Raw genomic sequence first — 18,951 nt, 5'->3', positions numbered from 1 at the left:
TCATAATTATTCTTTCTAAAGCTCATGCTGGCCTGTTGATCCTCATCCAATAGCTGAAAATGCTGTTTTGCTTGTCAACATAATTTCTTATACTGAGACATTGCTTATCCACTGTTTTCTTACCCACTGCATGTTTATTTTAAAACAAAAGAATACCGTAATGTATTTCATAATGTTTAAAGCACTATTTGTATAACATACCTCATCAAATTCTTCTGTCATTTTCCTTATGATTTCTGCATTTTGCATGTTCCTGAACATTTCAATTCTTACAGTACCTGTAATATAATAAGGGAACAAAAGAAATTAACACAACCCATTTTTCACATCAAAATAACAATCTCAATGTTTTTCTGCTGCTAAATTTACAGCTCAATAATACATATGAAAGAGCATTTAATGTGATTATACAAAAACATTGAGAAACAATGACTCTTGAAGAGACAAGTAAAACCATCAGAATGGAAGTTAGTAATATTTTCCACCTTTTTACTCTTCAAAACTGAGCAAGCATGATAGAGGAGCAACTAAAAACCAATGCAAGACTCACACCATATCTACAGTTACCAAATGTTTTTAATTTTGTATGCAAAATAAAAGTCCTTCAGTTCTACAGCCGTTATTAGTATTTCTCTACTTTTTTATGATTATAGATTACAGATATACCATGACCTCTACGTGGAGGCACAGGAGTGGTTTCCAAACTGCTTAACTCAGGACCAGCATGGTTTATTACTAAGCCACAGCACTGTGTGAATGGAGCTCTGTAGACCAGAGCTACCACAATTGCATCGTGTGGTGCTATAGTCAAGACGTCTCTCCAAAACCAAAGGCTCCAAAGGGCTCAGTCAAGATGTGAGCCAGCTCAGGACCAAAAGCAGCAACTGCATCTATGTTATTCCTTCATCTTGATTACACCATTTCCCCATCACCTGAACAACAAAGTTTACAGGAGTAACTTTTCACTGTAAATTGTACAAAGCTACCAGAACTGAAAATATAATACAATAGCAATTAATGAAAATAAATGCAACTTGAATGAAATCACACTTTATATCACATTATTGCCTTTGAAACTAAACATTGTCTAAATCTCCAACCATATAATGCAAGTCACCATAGGGAATATTTATTTTTTTTGTTACTGCATTACATTTTTGCCACTTGACAATTGTCTTTTGTTAAAGGAGGAAACACATAAAACATAAGCAAACTTCAGAGCTACAATTCCCATCCCAACCTTGTTAACATTACAAAGAGTAAATCTCCCTAGTTTTTCAAAAATTTCAATTGGATTAGTAATCCACTGCATGGCTTCAAAAACTGGAATCAGAATCATAGAGACTTAACAGCTAACAGTATTAACTCCTGTGCGAAGAATAAAAAAAGATAAGTTAAGCATACTAAATATTGTGGGAATGTTTTTATTACACTATTTTATTCCATGAAAAACAAGCATTAGAAACATATGCATTTCAAAACATGTAAGCATAGTTACAGCTTTTATCTCTTAGAAGGGATACTGTTTCATAACAGAGCTTAAATTTTGATTTCTTGACTTGTTAGTGCTTCTTTATGAAATACTATTTACTTATCTCTTTCACATTAGGTTAACACTCAAGCTTAGTTCTAACAATGGTGATTTACGTCTGTGCATGGTAATTTGCATATTTTTAATAAGCAATTAGTAATGCACTGTATTGATATAAAACAAGAACTCAAAAGAATACTACTGTATGACCTGAGCTGACGACCTGTTTTATCAGCTTTGAAATCACCTCTATATGCAGCTATATTTTAAATATTTCGCCCAACAATGAAAGTTTTGTTTTAAATAAGTGAAACAGTTTCAATGTCTCATCATGTTGGAAAGCGAACAGCTATTCCTAGAAATCCATCTCAACTGCATTAATACCTTTCTCTCATTGCATGCTGTCATCTGTTCTTCTGATTAGTAACAACACTCACTGAGTACAGAATCTATTGACTTTTATTTTTATAGTCCTGATTCAAATTTTATTAATTCAATTTACTTGTTGAATAACTTCTGTACAATATATAACCATGTTACTTTGTATATTTACATTGCACATTGTATATTTACTTCATATATTTACAATGTATTACCATGTTACTTTGTCAGAAAAAGTAAAAATAGTGCAACTAAAATGCCTTGTTAATGCATTTCCCTCAATTCAAACCTCCCTTCAATTTAGTGTATTTCTGCTGTGGTTCTCTGCACCTTTCCTCCCTGAGGTTATGGAATGTAATTATATTGTGGGCACTATTTGGTGGCTTGGATATTGTTACTTTTTAAATCACCTCCTGCTTTTTTTTAACAGTCAAGTAAAGTAACATTTTCCTTTGCATGCTTTCTCGAAAGCAATTGGTTTCAAGAGGTAACTGCTTAAAGGACTGCATTTTTTAATTGCATCACTGCAATGCAGACTATTTATGACTAGGTCTATATATCCCTGTTTCTTTAGCAGCTTTGAAGATGCAGAAACAGGGCTCAAAGAAAGCTGATGGCTGGTACCAGAGGCACTCCCCATGTTACTGTCAGACAACAAATTGGTTATCTTGTGCCACAAGGGCAGAAACCTGGAACCTGCCCACTGCACTGGCCCAGGGGAGAGGCTGCAGACCCCAGGCAGCCTCTTCTGAACCATGGGAAGGCTTTTACTATCCATGACCAGAACTGAGACAGCATCATCCATCTCCTGGGCACCTGAGGATTTCTCCTGATGCTACACAGAGGTGGTCCAGCTGAGGCTCATACAGACTCCACACACACATTTTTCCCAGCTCCCTGGGGGCATGCACAGGATGGAACAAGCTCTCGACATCTCCTGCGGATGCCAGTGCGGACAAGAGCTCACAGAGGTGTCAGGAAGTGTTAAGAGGAGCGATGATTGACAGCATTTATCAACTCACTGTCATGTCTCATTCTTGCTCCCACCTTCTGTGACAAACCACTCTTACTGGAAATCATGCCAAGCAAAATGAACATTTCTACCTAAGTAGCAACAGGGAACAGCTTAGGCCTGCCTGTTGCCTGTCCCGCCCCCCCCCCCCCCCCCCCCCCCCCAAAAAAAAAAAACCACAATCCTGTTGAAAATGGTAGTTTTTATAATTAATGAAAAGCTAAACTCTCTGATTTTAAAGTGAATCCTTAAACAGAATTTCTACTAAATCCAATTGAAGGTGTGGACTGTATTCCTACGGTCTGTGCCTTAGCCATGTTGCTACTAGTCTTTTATCCTCTTCTAACTGAATTTTACCTCTATTGTGAAGCTAACTCTTACTGTTTAATGCAGATTATTTAAATTATCTTAGCCCATTAAGAAACTGAGAGTTCTCAGTTTAAACTTATTCTCCCGCATTGTGTTTTTAAGTCTTCTTCTCATTGACATGTAAGTCTATTTCCTTAAGTGACAAATTTCCAATGTAACTTTCAGCTAAAGGCAGCTATCAATTTAATCCATCAGTAATTAATCATGTCAGCCAACGTGGCTTTTTGAACGGAAAAGAAAAAAACATACAGATGACGCAACATAACTGCAACTACAGAAGAGAAGGACTAAGAAGGCCCACACAAAATTGCATGAATACAATTTAATAAAGCTGTGTATAAGACAGAACATACTACTTCCAGGAAATACAGCGTACAGTGAACTCAGTGGCTTCAGAAAGTATACTTAAAGTGGGAAGAATAACGAGTTATCAGGGAAAGCCCTGTGCAAGAAAAGTAACAACAAAGAACTCTAAAAGCTGGCAATTCTGGTACTTGCAGAAGAAAGGACAGTTTTTGTGACAGAAACAAGGCCACTGCAGAAGTGCTACTCTAACAGGCCACAGTTGTGAGCTAACGCAAACAAATTGCTCACTGGTAAAGAGACTCCTGAAAGTTGGTAACACACTATATCCTATGATTCATAGTCAGTTTTAATCTCTGGTACCTTAATTCATAGAAGCTACAAAGCCAATATAATTCCTTCTCTTTTTGACTGCCCAGAAAACTGTGAGAAAATTCCAGCTCAAGACTAAAAAGTCAATGGATATAAAATAAGTCCACACTCTCCTGCCAAAGAAGGATTAATTGTGGGACCTTAAATACATGGTGAGTAATTATTAGCTCTCAACCGCACAAACTGGTTAACTGGAAGAAAGATTTATAAAGGCATCAAGTTGAAGACACTAGGAGATTTGCACTAAAAAGCATAATATGAAAAAGGCAATGCACTCTTTTGCATCGGCTCCAAGTCAATAGCTGGGATCAGAGTGCTGTGAAATTGTCAAGAGAGGGCAAGTTTAGCAAAGATCTTGCTAGGATGGATGATGATTACAGAATTGCTGTGTGGGCAATATTTCTTTCCCCCAGCATCAGTCCGTGTGTGTTTCCTGTAACTTCCTCCCCCGCTTACTAAAACAGAAATAATCCACTTCCACAATGTCCGTAAAGTGCAGGCTTTAACCATCTGAAAAGCATTAATGACAAAACTCAACAGGAAAGATGATGAAGACTGAGGTGAACATTATTTCTTATGACTTAACCTGGGTCAAAGTATACTCCCGTAAAATTTCATTTACTGTTCCCAGAAGAGAGCAGTTTGAAATTAACCAAAAATTACACACTGGTTAAATATATATATAAATATTTTCTTTTCATGTTACTTGCTTACCATTACATAGAAATATTAAGGTAGATCTGACCTGATTGGAAACAAAAGATATTAATCTAAATGGAAACAGTGTTGGGCTGGTTGAAGAACACCCAAATAGGTGTTGAACATCCTAAATCCCATCAGGGCTCCTAATTTTCCATTGATTTCTCATCTTTAAAACTGAATACATTACTGAACCCAGAAGTCAGGATTCTAGAAAGAAGATACCCTAAATAGTTGAATTTTAACTTCCCCAGCAGACCTAGGAACAGAAGGAGCTTTTACTGACCTATTCCCCAATTATTCCTGTGGCAGTCACTCTACGTTGCCCTGCTTCTGTCACAGATGAAGCAGTATTCGAAAGCCATTATCATCCTAAAAGACACAGCCCTAATTCATTCTTAGAACCGCTTTAGACCATGAACTTACTGAGTGAAGCAGCAAGAATCCCAATGGAAAAAAAACAAATCACAGTTTCATGCAATTAAAATCTTTTCAACCAGAGAATCCTAGGCAATTATTAGAAAGGATTCTAACAGTTTGTCTATGTTTGTCCTCCTACAAGGAAACAGAAACTGAGTATCTAATGTATCAGTTCCCCAAATAGATTCGAAAGTGTTCTTTGAAATCTCTCTGCAAGGTTAAGCCCTTACCATTCAAGTGACACGCTTAGGAAAAGTGCATTCTCTTGTTGCAGTCCAACTCTTTGATTGATATTCCACTTATTAATTTGCTTACCAGAATATCATTTTGTTATTCTTAATTCTGTTTTCCTTATTGTGTGCACTGCTCTGATTTTGTCCAGCATGCTCTTACAACTCTTGAATATTTATATTTAATTATTTGATTTTCCACTTTCCATTTTTAGACCATTGCAGAGTACACGACTCAAGTTGCTCTTTTGATATAATTCCTATTCTTCCTTTGCTTTAGGTCATTTTGCACTTGACTCTGAAGTATCATTTCTCGGAACAAGTTCATTCTTTTCCCTTGGTTGTGTTTCCCAAGAAGACTTGTGTATCTATGTCCCCTGTCTACTCTTGTCCTCTTTTGAAGACCATCATCACTATTGTGCTCTTCACATTGCTCTTGCAGAACTAGGAATATTCCTCTAATGACTAAGCTCACTACTTTGCCATCCTGATAATGAGAATTACCTCTCATAGAGGGCGCTTTCTATTTGTGTTCTCAAATCGACAGAGTCCTCACTGCATTATAAGAACTACATGGACAGCCCTTGACTTGCTATGTCCTACTCCTTGATGATACCTCACTAGTTTAAGTCCCTCCATCTCAGCAAATACTGTACATTACAGAACTATAAACTGTTTTAAAACAACAAGCTTTTGTATCTGGCCTTCCTCTTTTCGTGTCTTCTATGTCTAAACCATGTCTAAACTTACGTCTTTTTTATGTCTAAACTTCTACAGCAGAAACTCCCACCTCCTCTCCCCTTCTATCACTGCCTAGTTATTTTCAAGAGAGCTTTTCTAGACTTCAGAACAAATAAAAACAAATATTAAATAGGAGAAAGATTTAGGGGCAACTTTCTTTTCCTGAATGCTCAGATCCTGTTTCTTGGTAAAACTTCTTCCAAGCGGTTCTTTCTTTGAATTAAATGAATAAGCAAAGGAAAGATAAAGACCAGAAATTCCTTTACAGAGAACTGCATTAGCCCCACCATGAGTCTTAAGCAGTATAAGAAACATACAAATAAAACAGACTTCCACAGGATAGCAGAGAAAATAACAAACTACTTTTTACTTGTCATCATGAAGAGATTGCTTCATGAGATGAGATTACCTGAGGACCGAGACATACTTTTCCATAGCAATGTGATGCTAAAGTTGAGAAAAAATTGCAACAAAATCGAAGTTCTGGAATGGAGGAAATTTGGTTGTTACAGTCCTTTCCTCATTCTTAGGCCCCTTTTGTGTGCTCTCTCCTCCCAATGCCTGACTGCCACCTACAGTTCCTACTCTGTGCTCATTACGTGTCCAACAGTGGCATGCACGTATAGCACACGCAGTAACTGACTGAGACAGCAAGAGGCCATCCAAAGGGACCACTGCTAAAGCATTTCTAATTTTATGTCCTCTATAATACAACACACAGAAACGTGTTATTGTTTCATTTTACAGACCTTTATCACAAGCACTGAACTGCTGACTTATCAAAACCAAGTGCCGCTAAAGGAAGATATTCAGTATGGAAACCTCAAAGGTTAACTAAAAAGGAAACTGACTTCAAACAACCAGTAATGTAATAGTGACTGTAGCTTTAAACAGTATCAATACAGGTGATTAAAAGGACCTGTAAAGCTGGGAGAACCTCTAAGCTTTGATTACCATAGGGTTCACTGCACAAAACAGTGGAATTTCATTATCAAATGCTTGCTATTTCCAATACCCGGATAGCTGTTTCATTTTTGAAGTGAACAATTCCATGTTACACTTTTAAGTTCAAAGTTCTGAATGAGATTTAGAAGTTGGTAACTTCATGCATACAACTAGTGATTCATACACTCTGACTGTTCAAATCTTTCCAAAAAACCACGTAAGTGATATATGATCCAGAAGACACCAATGAAGGAAACAATTCCTTCATTACAGGTACAGTTACAAAAACACCAAAGTCTGCCTGAAAACGTTACAAAGAGGAAAATCATTTGTGTCAACGCCAACCTAGTTATTTCCCCTTGACTGAAAAAATAATTATGAATTCTTACTGTAAAAAGCGATAGAAACTTGAAGTCTATTTTAAAGAAACTGAATCCTATGAAATTCCTAATCTCCTAGTTAGGCATTAGAATTTGCTTCTTTTTAAACAAGTATCCCAAGTGTCTGGAGAATGAAAGCGAGAAAAAATACAGAATCCAGCAGTGACCCAAAGAACTACCTACTATTAAATCTGATCACTGTGCCAGAGTAGAAGGTTATGTCCTACAGAACCACTGGGCCTATTCATGGGTTGATGTTATTTTTGTGAAGTAATGCTTCACAAATCCCTTAGAGCTCCACAAGCATCAATAAGCAGCTAAAAGTCATTCATTTATGCAACACATAGCCATTTTCAAAATTCTATAATGAACTTCTTTTTCTCAGTTTTTAAGTAAGTTGTCATGCAGTAATAGAAAAAGTTTGTTTTAGATTAAAAGATTTAAAAAAGCAGTAATAGGAAAAAATGGTCAGTTTTCAGAATGGAATAAAACTTTCTAAACACAGGTTTTGATAGAAACATGCTAAACAGCAGATATAAATGCTTTGAAAGGGAGGAAGAATAATGGAGCAGGCACAGTTTGCCAGTAACAAAATTATTTAGAAGAGCTAGAAGTAAAGCTGACAGTCACCACTGCCAAAGGATTTCATAGTAACAAAATTGATAAAATGGCAAATAATGCTCTTTAGGGAAAAGAAAAAACAAAAACAAAAACATATTAATTCCACAAACTACTACTAGAAAAAGCAGCAGGCCTACATAATTTAATGCATCCAGAAATAGCACACTTTATGTCTTAAAATTTTGATAAAGGAAACCTCTTCACTCTAAGTCAGATAATACTGTTTTAGTATAACTACAGTATTTGCATTTGGAAACAGTAAGCTGCTTTCATCTTGATGTTAACGTCACTGACTTTGAATAATAGAAGCCATATAATTAATAACTAAAGCCACTAAATGTAGTATTTGTAGTGAATGACTTCACAAAATGGATCCTTTCATGCTTTGATGGCTTGAAGTAATAATTCTCACAAGGCACCCACCTTTTTGTCAGATAACTGCAGACTTGAACAACAGCAAATGACATGAACATGAGTAAAAGCTCTGGAGCCTTTGCTGTCCCAAAGGCAGTGCTTTGTTCCTGATTATGTCTTAACGCACTTGGTGGAAGCATCCACCATCACAGACCCCCAGCAGCTGCATCCTGCCCTGCACTGCCTCACTTCATTGTGGTTGAATGAGCAGTCTGTGATCAAGGAGGATGCTTATGCCTGAGGAGAGAGGGAAAGAGCTGACTCCATCATCTTCCTCGGTTTAAACTCCTCTGAAACTCTCCACCTGCTTGCTTAGTACTGGTTCTACGATTCATTTTTTGTGAGCACCACTCATTCTTGCAATGTCCTGCACAAGTGCTGTAAGGAAACTTGTTACGTGAAACATTCTACATGGATCTGATGAAACAGAAAAATAACATAAGGACTTTTGTACTCAGTAATCGGCACTAGGTGTTAGGAGTGCAACTTCAGGTCATGTATAAATGAACCTTGCATTGGGTAGTAGTTTAGAGTTTACCTGAGCTGCAGGTTGTTAAGCCACACTGTGACTACTGTATTTAATGCTGCTAGTGAATCTATCACCTCTGAATTCATTTGTACTTTTCATCTCCCCAGAACTGTGCATCAATGAAATCTGCAGGTTAGCTCTATATTCTGTAAGAAAGGAACTCATTCTATTTTTAGAGCTGCTGCCTGATCATTTGATTTGATAAGCATGGGATCTTTTTTTTCTTTTTTTTTTTTTTTTCCTTTTTTCAAGAAACAGAAAATAATTGTTCCTCTACCTGTCGTTCTTTTTCCCATTGCTCGGTTCTTTCCCTCTCTAATTACATGTATGTATATTCTTTTGGAAGTGGGATGGTCAGAAATGCATTCAATGCTCAAGATGCAGATGTGATGCAAGTTTATAACATAGACTCCTTTGTTTATACACATAAATTTGTCCTTTATCTCCAATTCTTTACTTCACCTCTCAACGCACTGCCAAGCAAAGAGATTATATTTCCTAATTATTCACAATGACAACAGGCTCTAGAGCAAAACACCTCTTCACTTCATATGCAGAACCAAACTTTGGCTTCATGCTGTCAGAAGTTACTCAAATCCAGTGACAGAAACATCTGTAGTTTGGACGAAGGACTGAAAGTTAAGCATAAGATACAACAACATAAATATCTGAATTATGTCCATTTAGGTTTATTTCTCTTTGAGAGTACTTTTATCGGGGCTGGCTTCACATCCAGGACATCAACTGCACTGCTAACATGCAGACCCATAAACTTCCCTCTGTAATGAGAGAGGCCCAATATGCACCTGAGCTCCTCTTGCTTCCTGGGTGCGGATCTTATCAGCACGTACAAATACCAGGTTGGAGAGTGCAATGACAACAGAGCTGGAGGACTCAGACAACCAAACACGAGCACACTAACAGAGCATAACTGTGTAAGCATTCCTGTAGCCAAGGGCTGAGTAGAAATATTACTGCCATTGCTAACAACAGGCTACAGGCGTCTTAACTGCACAAGCCCCGTGCTGTTAGGCTACGTACCAATGTGGTAGGAGCTGCTGCTGTGTGAACTGCAGCTTGGTACCAGGTGTCTCCTGTTATAATGCACAGTTGAAGTGTGGGATAATGAATAGCAAAGGCCTTGAAAACACAGAATCTGTCTGATAAAATGATTTTGGCTAAAACAAATTGCTTTGTACCAGTATTCAGTACTGCGATGTGCCACCATATTCTCCTTGTGACATCTACAATATTTTCTAGTAATTACAATAAACCCCAGATCAGTTTTAAAAATACTCTTTACAGTAAAAATAACAGATCTTTGTTCCAACACACTTCATATACTACAGATTCTTTATTATGCATTCTTTTAGACAGCAAAGTTTTAATCCACCAATTTGGACAACAATAAATAGATTATGATTATTTAACAATTGTTGATGACTGATTTTCCTGTTTTCTTTCCTGTGATTTTTACCTAAGTTGCTCTATGCAGGGACAAACTTATATCTGCTTACATCTACACAACACCTCCCAGTTTTCTAAATCTTTTTCTAAATTTGCTTTTCAGAATTCCTCATTCATCACTCTGAGAGTTACCAGGCAGTCAAACACTGGCTGGTATCTTCTCATAACATCTAGTTGATGAAAAAAATAAAAATAAAAAAAGCAGATATCTTAAAGTACAACAGTAAAATTGACACTGTAACCACTGCAAAACAGATTTGCAGCAGAAAGCTAAAAAACAGTCAACTTCATAAAAAGTACTTACTTCACAAACCAACACTGGAGATACAGAAATGTCTTAGATATAAATTAAGTCTAAAACATTTGATTATCCTGGTTAAATTAAAGTCATCATCTACCTGAAAGTGTTTCTCTGCTTTTTTATTAATCTAGAAAAAGGAGATGAGACTTATGTGTGCATTTCTGTCTGTAAGTATGCTGCTTAATGAAATCTGAACTGTTTCTTTGAACCAATCTAACAGATCTTAGATATAAAAGGCTCCAATAAAGTTTACAAAAGCAGATAGTTGAGAAGAAACCAAAGACACTACAAACCACGACCTGAGTCTCTGGTAAGACACCAAAAACCCCTCTGAGACAGGAGAAATAGAGGGACACTGACATCGTGAATGCCACTGCTTCTTCAAGAAAAGCTTCAAGTGGAGCACACCAACCTCTTCTACACTAGTGTTTGCTATATAGCTTATTTGGCGTCCAAAAAGTTATAAGCTTCAAGAACTTTCTGAGTGTATTACATGGCATTCAGAACTTCATCTCTCATCAAGAGTATCTGACACTTCATGAGTATGTTCAACAGCTTCTGTACAGTTCAGTGAAGATGACAATGAACACAGAAACACTAGATATCACTCTTCATTATTCCTGCTACTCCTGAAATCACTTGTTTCCAGTATATTAAAGACTAAAAGCACTTACTGCCCAGGATCTATGAAAATGCAATGCAAAAATTAGCAGAGCTGGCTCAAAGCAATGCCTTTATCTTCCTCTTTCCCCATTTAAAACTATGCAAGGTGAAATTATCCTTTTTCATGTAACTGTTTTTCCTTCTTTCCTAGGAAAAAAAATCAATTTTCTATTATCTGTTTGCTCACTCCAATACTTTTTGAAAATCTGAACACATGTATGGAGGTGTTTCTTGTCTAAGGAAATAATAAATTGAGAAACCACCTGAAAAAATGCATAGTATGTGCACATCGCAGAACTAAGATGCTCTCTGCAACCTTCATTTAGTCTCATGTGTGTGCACTGTGACTGTCTAGCCTCATTAGGCACAGGGAACTTGACGGTTCTGGAAATGAACAGGGATTGTGCAGGTGAAATTATTGCATCTTGGCTGTGTGCAGCTCTTGCTACAGCCAATGAACTTGGCAGGCAAATGCAGGAAGAAAGAGGATGGTCTTACAAGATAAATTGATTACGATGCTGCAGACTGCTATTTTCTTACTGTTCAGAGTTCCCATGAGTGTCTGGACAATCTAAACTATGCCAAAAATGGTCCATAACTGCACATTCTTCATTTTCCAGGCATCTACTTTGCAGTCTTGTGGATCAATTCAAAGTGCAGCATACAAACAACTGTATTTGCACGTACATTGACTAACACCTTTCTTTGGGTATTTAAAAACAAATAAAATAAGAAAAAGAATAAAAGTTTTCATTAGCCCTTCCTTACTGGAGAAGATTATATTCTAATGGCCTGGGTTTGAGACCTCCTTTTTTCTTATTGCAAATAATCTATCTGTTCCACAAATTTAAGAACAAGTTTCCATTCCATGAACTTCACAAAATCTTCTAGGTACTCTGAGCCCAGTCATTAAGCAATTTGAAGATAAGGAGCAGGAAGTCAGTAACAGCCATGCTTTAAACATTTAGTATGTTATCTGGAAACAACTCCCCACAGGGAGTGGTACAGATGTCATATTTGCTGTCTCAAGAACTTTTTTTTTTTTAATTAATGACAGTGTGTGTTAGCCAGTTATAGAAGAGAGGCAGTATCTTTATTTGAAAGGGATTTAAAAATAAAAATTAGTTGAAATCCTACACAAAAAAGCCCATAAAAAAAAAAAAAAAAAAGGTTTTTTTTTTTTTTTTTTTTTTTTCCCTCATCAGGATTGGGTTACTATTGAAAAATAACAGAAAGCATCATATTCAAAGTGAGCTTAAAGCAACACCAAGTGAACTTAACAATAGCTGCTCAAACACTTTGGCAGGGGCAAGTGAACAAAAGAGCACATACCAGAGCACAAATCAGTAAAATCTGGATATGCTTGGTGATAAATATAATGCAAGAGGGAACTGTCACCTCTGAACTGAGAAAAGACAAACTGCTGGCAGCTGTCACGACAAGGTTGGAGAAACAGCAATCCTAGGGCAAATCTGAGGTCATCAAAAATGTGTGGAGTGGCAACTGGAGATGCAAACTGAGGAAAGACTGGAAAACACACAGAGATCACTACAGTGTTGACAACAACTTTAAGTGTGAATTTGGAAGAGGTGCAAAAAAACGAGAGGTCAACATAGAACTTGTTTCTCATCAGCAGATATCTAGGATTCACTATTTGTGAGCAAAATGAAGTTTACATCAGTCTTACTTTGTCTTATGTAAAGTTTGTTTTTCTAGTACTCTAAATGATAAAGCAGTAACTAATAGAAAGGGTGCTGCAAGACCGATAGCAATAAATAGAGGATGAAATACAAGAGGGAATAGAGAGCTTAAGTGAAGAAATGAAGAACGCTAATTAACACAAAGATGGTGTACTCGAGGGGAAAAATTAATCAAGTACCACTATGGAAAAAGATCAAAAACACAAAGGAATGCAGCAAGGGCAGCAGGTTTAATCTGGAAAATGGCTTAAATCCTTATTTACAATCTCCTCTCAGATTGCTTCTACCTCTACCCTCTACCTTACAAATATGAATAGTAGAATTAGTTGAAATGGTGTATTTGGCTTGAATTAGAAATGGCACTGAAAATAATCAAGTGTTACTATGCTGCTAGTGCAATTCTCTGTAGATTTCCAAATGCAAGATGCCACTGATGCAGTCACTTTACTCCACTGGTTCTGTATTACGGAGCGGGGGAAATTTATTTAAAGTGGGAATATACGAAGCAATGCTTGGGCAAAATATTTTAACATAACCTACAGCTAATGTTTGATTTTGCAATAAGCATTTATTTTTCACAATAGCTTGTAACAAACTACTCAGAGTATTTTTTTTTTCCTTTTGCCTTTCAGCACTTTAAACAATCCTTTAGGTTTCTCAGTGCTTCCTCTTCCCCACTATCAGTTTAAGATGTTTGGAAATCTTAACATAAGAGTGTCTTTATCATAATACGCTCAAATTTTTAAGATTAACTGTAATGCTGAAATCATTTTTTTGGCATAATGACACTTTAATTTAGTGTAAACATAGACAATGTCTAGCAATTTTTTTGTTATCCTTCTTACATGAATTTTTCCTTGAAATACATAATAGAAGCACCAAAGGATGTTATATCATGGGTCATCCACTTGATGAGATTATTCAAAAATTGAGTTACATTTTTAATATATGGTGCTGTTCAGCAATATATTCTGGCTGCAGCATTCTGCAGCAGCATAAAGCAGCCCCACAACATACTCATCAAATGAAATGGGTTTACTGCCATTTTGGCTGCTGAAGCAGACCTAAACCACCATGATGTACGCTCGTCTCAGGGAACACCTTCTTTTCTTGTAGACTTTGGAGTCCATCATTTTTTCCTCTGGTTTTATACTTCCCTGCATTTAAATTCACAAGCTTACCTCTACAACCTTCATTCCTCTGTTACAGAAAAGTATGAAACAGATGTTTCAGTTTCCCTTTCTCATTGAGTTTTCCTTATTAATGAGATCTCATGCACATTATTAGATTTTTCGCCTAGGGTTTTTAGTAATTTTTTGCTGTTATTACAGGCTGTTAAGAACAAAAAGAAATGCACAAAGCATTTCCCATTTTCAAAATGCCTGCCACCTTACACTGTTTCCACAAGATCAAAGTCTCAAAATACCTAAGGGTTAAATGTGTTTTTCAAATGCATCTCACTGTTTCTAATCAGAATGAACTGCAAGCCTTGCTTTACACAGGTAGGTAGACAGGACCACTACCGGGGTGACGAGTGCAGATACTCATCTTTCGCAAAAGCAGCTTGTTGCTCAGTCTCCCTTCAGAACACTGGGATACATTAGCCACTTAATAAGATCAATTCTTTGAGTATTACCCTGAAAGAAAGCTACAGGATATCCATCTGTGCATTCATCTGTGCATTTTAAACCTAGATACAAGCCCTGCAGTTTATCTGTATCTTGTCTCCCATCTTCACAGCTTGGATATTGAAACTGGTCCACAGTATCTCTGCTGATTTTATAACCTACCATAGTCAGAGCAAAGCCAATGCAATACTATGAATATTGTATGCTACAATAAACGCAATTTACTATTAAAATGTTGTACTTTACTAATATGCATTGATTTACACTGTACTAAACTAAAATTAATCTAACACATAGCTGAGATCTATTAACTTACTTTGAATGTCAAAATCCTTCCCTCCTGCCCAGCCTCTGATTATATTTTTGCGCTTTCTCCCTAAGATGTATTAAACACCTCTGCAATCAATGAGATAAAGCTACTAAGTTACCATTCATGCAGAAAAGCACTATGTCAACACTAAATTTAATTCTATATCCCAATTAAGGAGGTATAAAAAACAATAGTGGAGTTATACACATAATACACCAAGTAACACTACACAGTAATAAAGGCCAATGTATCAGACAATCAGAGCCATAAAGCAATATACAAAGTTAAACCAACTGCCAATTTTCATAGGCCACCCTTTCCTTCTCAAGAAGGAAAAGTTCATACCCAGCAGTTACGAATGTACTCTGGAAACGCCTTGTGAACTGCTGAACCCAGCCACGGCTTCTTATCAGCAAACTCCTTACATCTAAGCTTCATTTGAGTGCAGAGATCACAGAAACTTAGGACAGAAGCTGGCTGCGACAGCCGAGTTAGTACATAAGAACCCTGTGAACTAAGATTTGGTCATAAAGATGGTATGAATACAGTTTCACTCTTTAATCTCAACCAATGCATTTATAATACAAAGAATAACTGGAATAAAATGGAAGAAGTGGGGAAAAGATGGTTAGGAGAAGTCTCTACAAAATTCCACGTGGGAACCCAGAAGTTATGAATGATTTATACAAAGTATCTGTATCTTTATCTATACATTAAATAATTTATTATGTCTCCAAAAAATTCCCAAGGAAGTAGCCAATGAAGCATTAGAAATCAAAATAGTGGTAGCAAAAAGTATCACACAGCTGAAGTACAATACCTACTGTTACGTGCTACCATGGAAACCAGAAATAAAAATGGGTTGAAAATTAGGTATCAGACATTTGAGAGTAACAACTTCCTTCACTGCTATTTGACAAAATAGCTGGCAAGTGCTTGAGTGCTTGTTACGGGCCTGGGCTAGTATCTTTCCTATTGGTATGTTTTTTACATTCTGGCCCAAAGAAGCACGATATTTAGAGTGTTTGAAAATCTTTAGAGCTCCAATGCACTTCCTCCCCTTCCCCTCCCCCCAGAAAAAGTCTGACATTAGTGTAACTTCATGTACACTTTGTAAATTACACTTAAGTCATGGCTTTCGTTATAAATTGTCAAAAAGTATATTCAGTAGTGAAATATCACGTGAGTTAAGTTGGCAAAGAATAAGCATACATCACCAAGAAATCAAATCTCAGGATCAACTATTAACATTCCTTATGTTGGTTGTAATACTAGCACTGAAAGACTGATGTGTCCAGTAAAAAAAAAAAAAAAAAGACATGAATATAATTTGAGAACAAAGAGCAAATTAACTCATGCATGTTTCCTGTATCATTACCATTAAGATTAAACCCTTTGTAACTCAGATAAAGAATTCAAGATAGAATCCCTTATGGTTCCTCTGTTAATCAGGCCATAAAATTCCAATCCATTACAGAAATACCCACAAGTAGCACCAGAAAGTAACTAGCATATATTTTCTTCTGTCTATTAATGGAAAGGACTTCATCTTCTGGAAGCAAAGTCAGTGGTAATTGGCTGAAAAGACTTACAGTTCAACAGCTGCTTGGAAAATTATAAATCAAAGTGCTCTCAATCCATAAATCAATCTTCTTATAATTCAAGGCAAAAAGCTATTCTGACAGTGGTCATTTACCCATTGGCCAAATAATACAGCAAGATACAAACACAAACTTACACTTTCCTCTGAAGCTGAAAAGAATGTGGTTTACTGTTGTTTTACCAACAGTGACTTAGCAATATGAAATTATGATTTCTAGTCAGGCATAACACTCACATTCTTCTCTCTTCAAAAGTAAGTGTTAATACATTTGATTTTCTATTTTGGACTGCAAAAAACAGATTTTCTCTTTTTGTTAAATCACAGTTCTAGAAGAACCACCTCACTGCAGATCTGAAGTAACTCATCTTCAAAGACCTGAAAGAAGGGATTTTAATAATTTCCACTACATTCCCTGCCGGCGTTTGCTTCACAAGAACTGAGATCTTCAGCTGGCTCTATACTCTGAAACCTCCACACAGGAAATTCTGTTACAAGACTTAGTGTCAGGGTAGAAAGGACACCTGGTAACTTGACTGGCCCAGCAACCGTTGTCAGTTCCCAAACATTTAATAATTCACTGACAGTTTCAGAGTCCAAAATTGACATGTCACATGATCCTTGAGGCTGATTTACAGAAGCGGTTAGGATGACACAGGATTCAATGCCTTTTGGGGCTGTAAAATAGTCTGACGGGAATTTGAGGATTTGGGTTGAGTTCAGTTCAAACAAAAGTTGGATGAGCAATATCCTTGGTACCAAAGGAACTCCCTACATACACACTGTCGTACACACGCTCACTTAGTACAGTACAAATTCAATTCACATAATTCAATTCCAGTTGTAAAGATTCTCAGTTTCTTTGGGATCATAACTTAACAAACAAAAAGGGGACTCAATAAAACCAGCTCTAACTGGAAGAAATGACTTAAGTTGTTATGGGGATCTGTGGAAACGTATCATGCTTGGTGTGCTAAATCTTGCCCTTTTTAGTCTTCTCCACCATCAGGAAAAAAATAGCTAAAAGGCAACCAGTAAGAACACAGGAATAACAGCAATCTTTGGTTAAGCTCCAAAGACGCTCTTCTTGAATATATCCTCCTCTTCTTCATCAATGAGCAAAGAGTCACCCTAACTGGCTAATTAATTAAACTGACTTGAAAACTACAAGATGAAAATGGTAGGCAAAAATGGCTTTAATCAACCAAACAGAAACCTGACATATACATGTATTCAGGTCACCACAATTTGAAGTTCCACTACTGCCACAAAATCTGCAAAACTATTCTCAGCTAAACTACTTAGAAAAAAATATTTTTTTTCCATCATCAAATAGAAGTATAATCTATGATAGTTCTCAATTTAATAAAAGAAAGGCTACTTAGCAGCACTGTTAGGTCCCTCAGAAATCTCCTCATTATTCAATAGCATAATTAAAGGCACTCCATGTATTCCCACTGCCCTATATAAACCATATGATGTACTTACTAATCAGCTTTAGTCTCCCAAAATGAAAATTTCGCCCTTTTCTTATAATAGATGGCCATATACTAATTTTCTTAACAGCTTTTGTGCACACCTGCTTTTCCACATTACTTTGTTCTTATGCTTAAGGGATGCCAGTACGCTAAAACAACGTGGCTTTCTTTTCCAGAATGTAGTATCTTCCACTTTCTATCTTATTTCATTCATTGATTTTATTGTTATCCACCTGCCTGAGCTCTGCGGTATTACTCCTACTTCTGTCCCCAGGGACAAATTAAGCCTATGTAAAACTTCAGTCTGTCATCTCTCTGGAAGAACAACTGAAGACTACATAATTTTCTGGTAGTTTAATGATATTATTCCAAAATTGTTTCTACGTCTAGGAGCGTGATTTAATCAGTTTTTGATTCTCACTTCATTAGTTTACTTCAGGATCTCCTTTTTCGAGATTTGCGATTTTACTTTCCAAACAACTTTTAGTACATCATAGGTCAGTTATTTTTGTGGTTTAGATAGGGCTGGTTCTGTATTTTGTTGTATCTGATTCTACAACTGGATGATACAAAAACGTTTGGAAACATGTCACTTTGTGGTGATCCAATTTACTGCCTTTCATAGTTGTGTAAACAGAAGCCCCATTCAATCTCCAAAATAAAACTGTTTGAGGTGCAGCATTTAAGTTACAAAAATATTCACAACTATCCAGGCAGAAATTTCCAAAGAATAATTTTATAATGTCAATGACTTTTTTTTAAAAACAATGTCATTCTTTAGCGGTATTTTAGAAAAGTATGACCTCTAACTCTTTTCATAGAGCTACCTGCAATACTTCCCAGTTCAATTCATACAG

General features: G+C 36.6%; 1 protein-coding gene across 4 annotated transcripts in view; it reads right to left on the bottom strand.

The window, feature by feature from the left end:
- Positions 1–18,951, bottom strand: part of STAG1 (STAG1 cohesin complex component) — a 180,333-nt gene that overhangs the window by 85,290 nt on the left and 76,092 nt on the right. For all 4 annotated transcript variants that reach the window (XM_082767502.1, XM_082767501.1, XM_082767504.1 and 1 more), the window contains one exon: positions 202–278. In XM_082767502.1, coding sequence (XP_082623628.1) covers positions 202–278 — 77 coding nt within the window. The remainder of the gene's footprint in view (positions 1–201; positions 279–18,951) is intronic.

Source organism: Aythya marila (assembly GCF_965140915.1).
Source record: "Aythya marila genome assembly, chromosome: 9".
In the NCBI taxonomy this organism is placed as follows: domain Eukaryota; kingdom Metazoa; phylum Chordata; class Aves; order Anseriformes; family Anatidae; genus Aythya; species Aythya marila.
The sequence above is the reverse complement of the archived record's forward strand: the minus strand, read 5'-3'. Positions and strand labels throughout refer to the sequence as shown.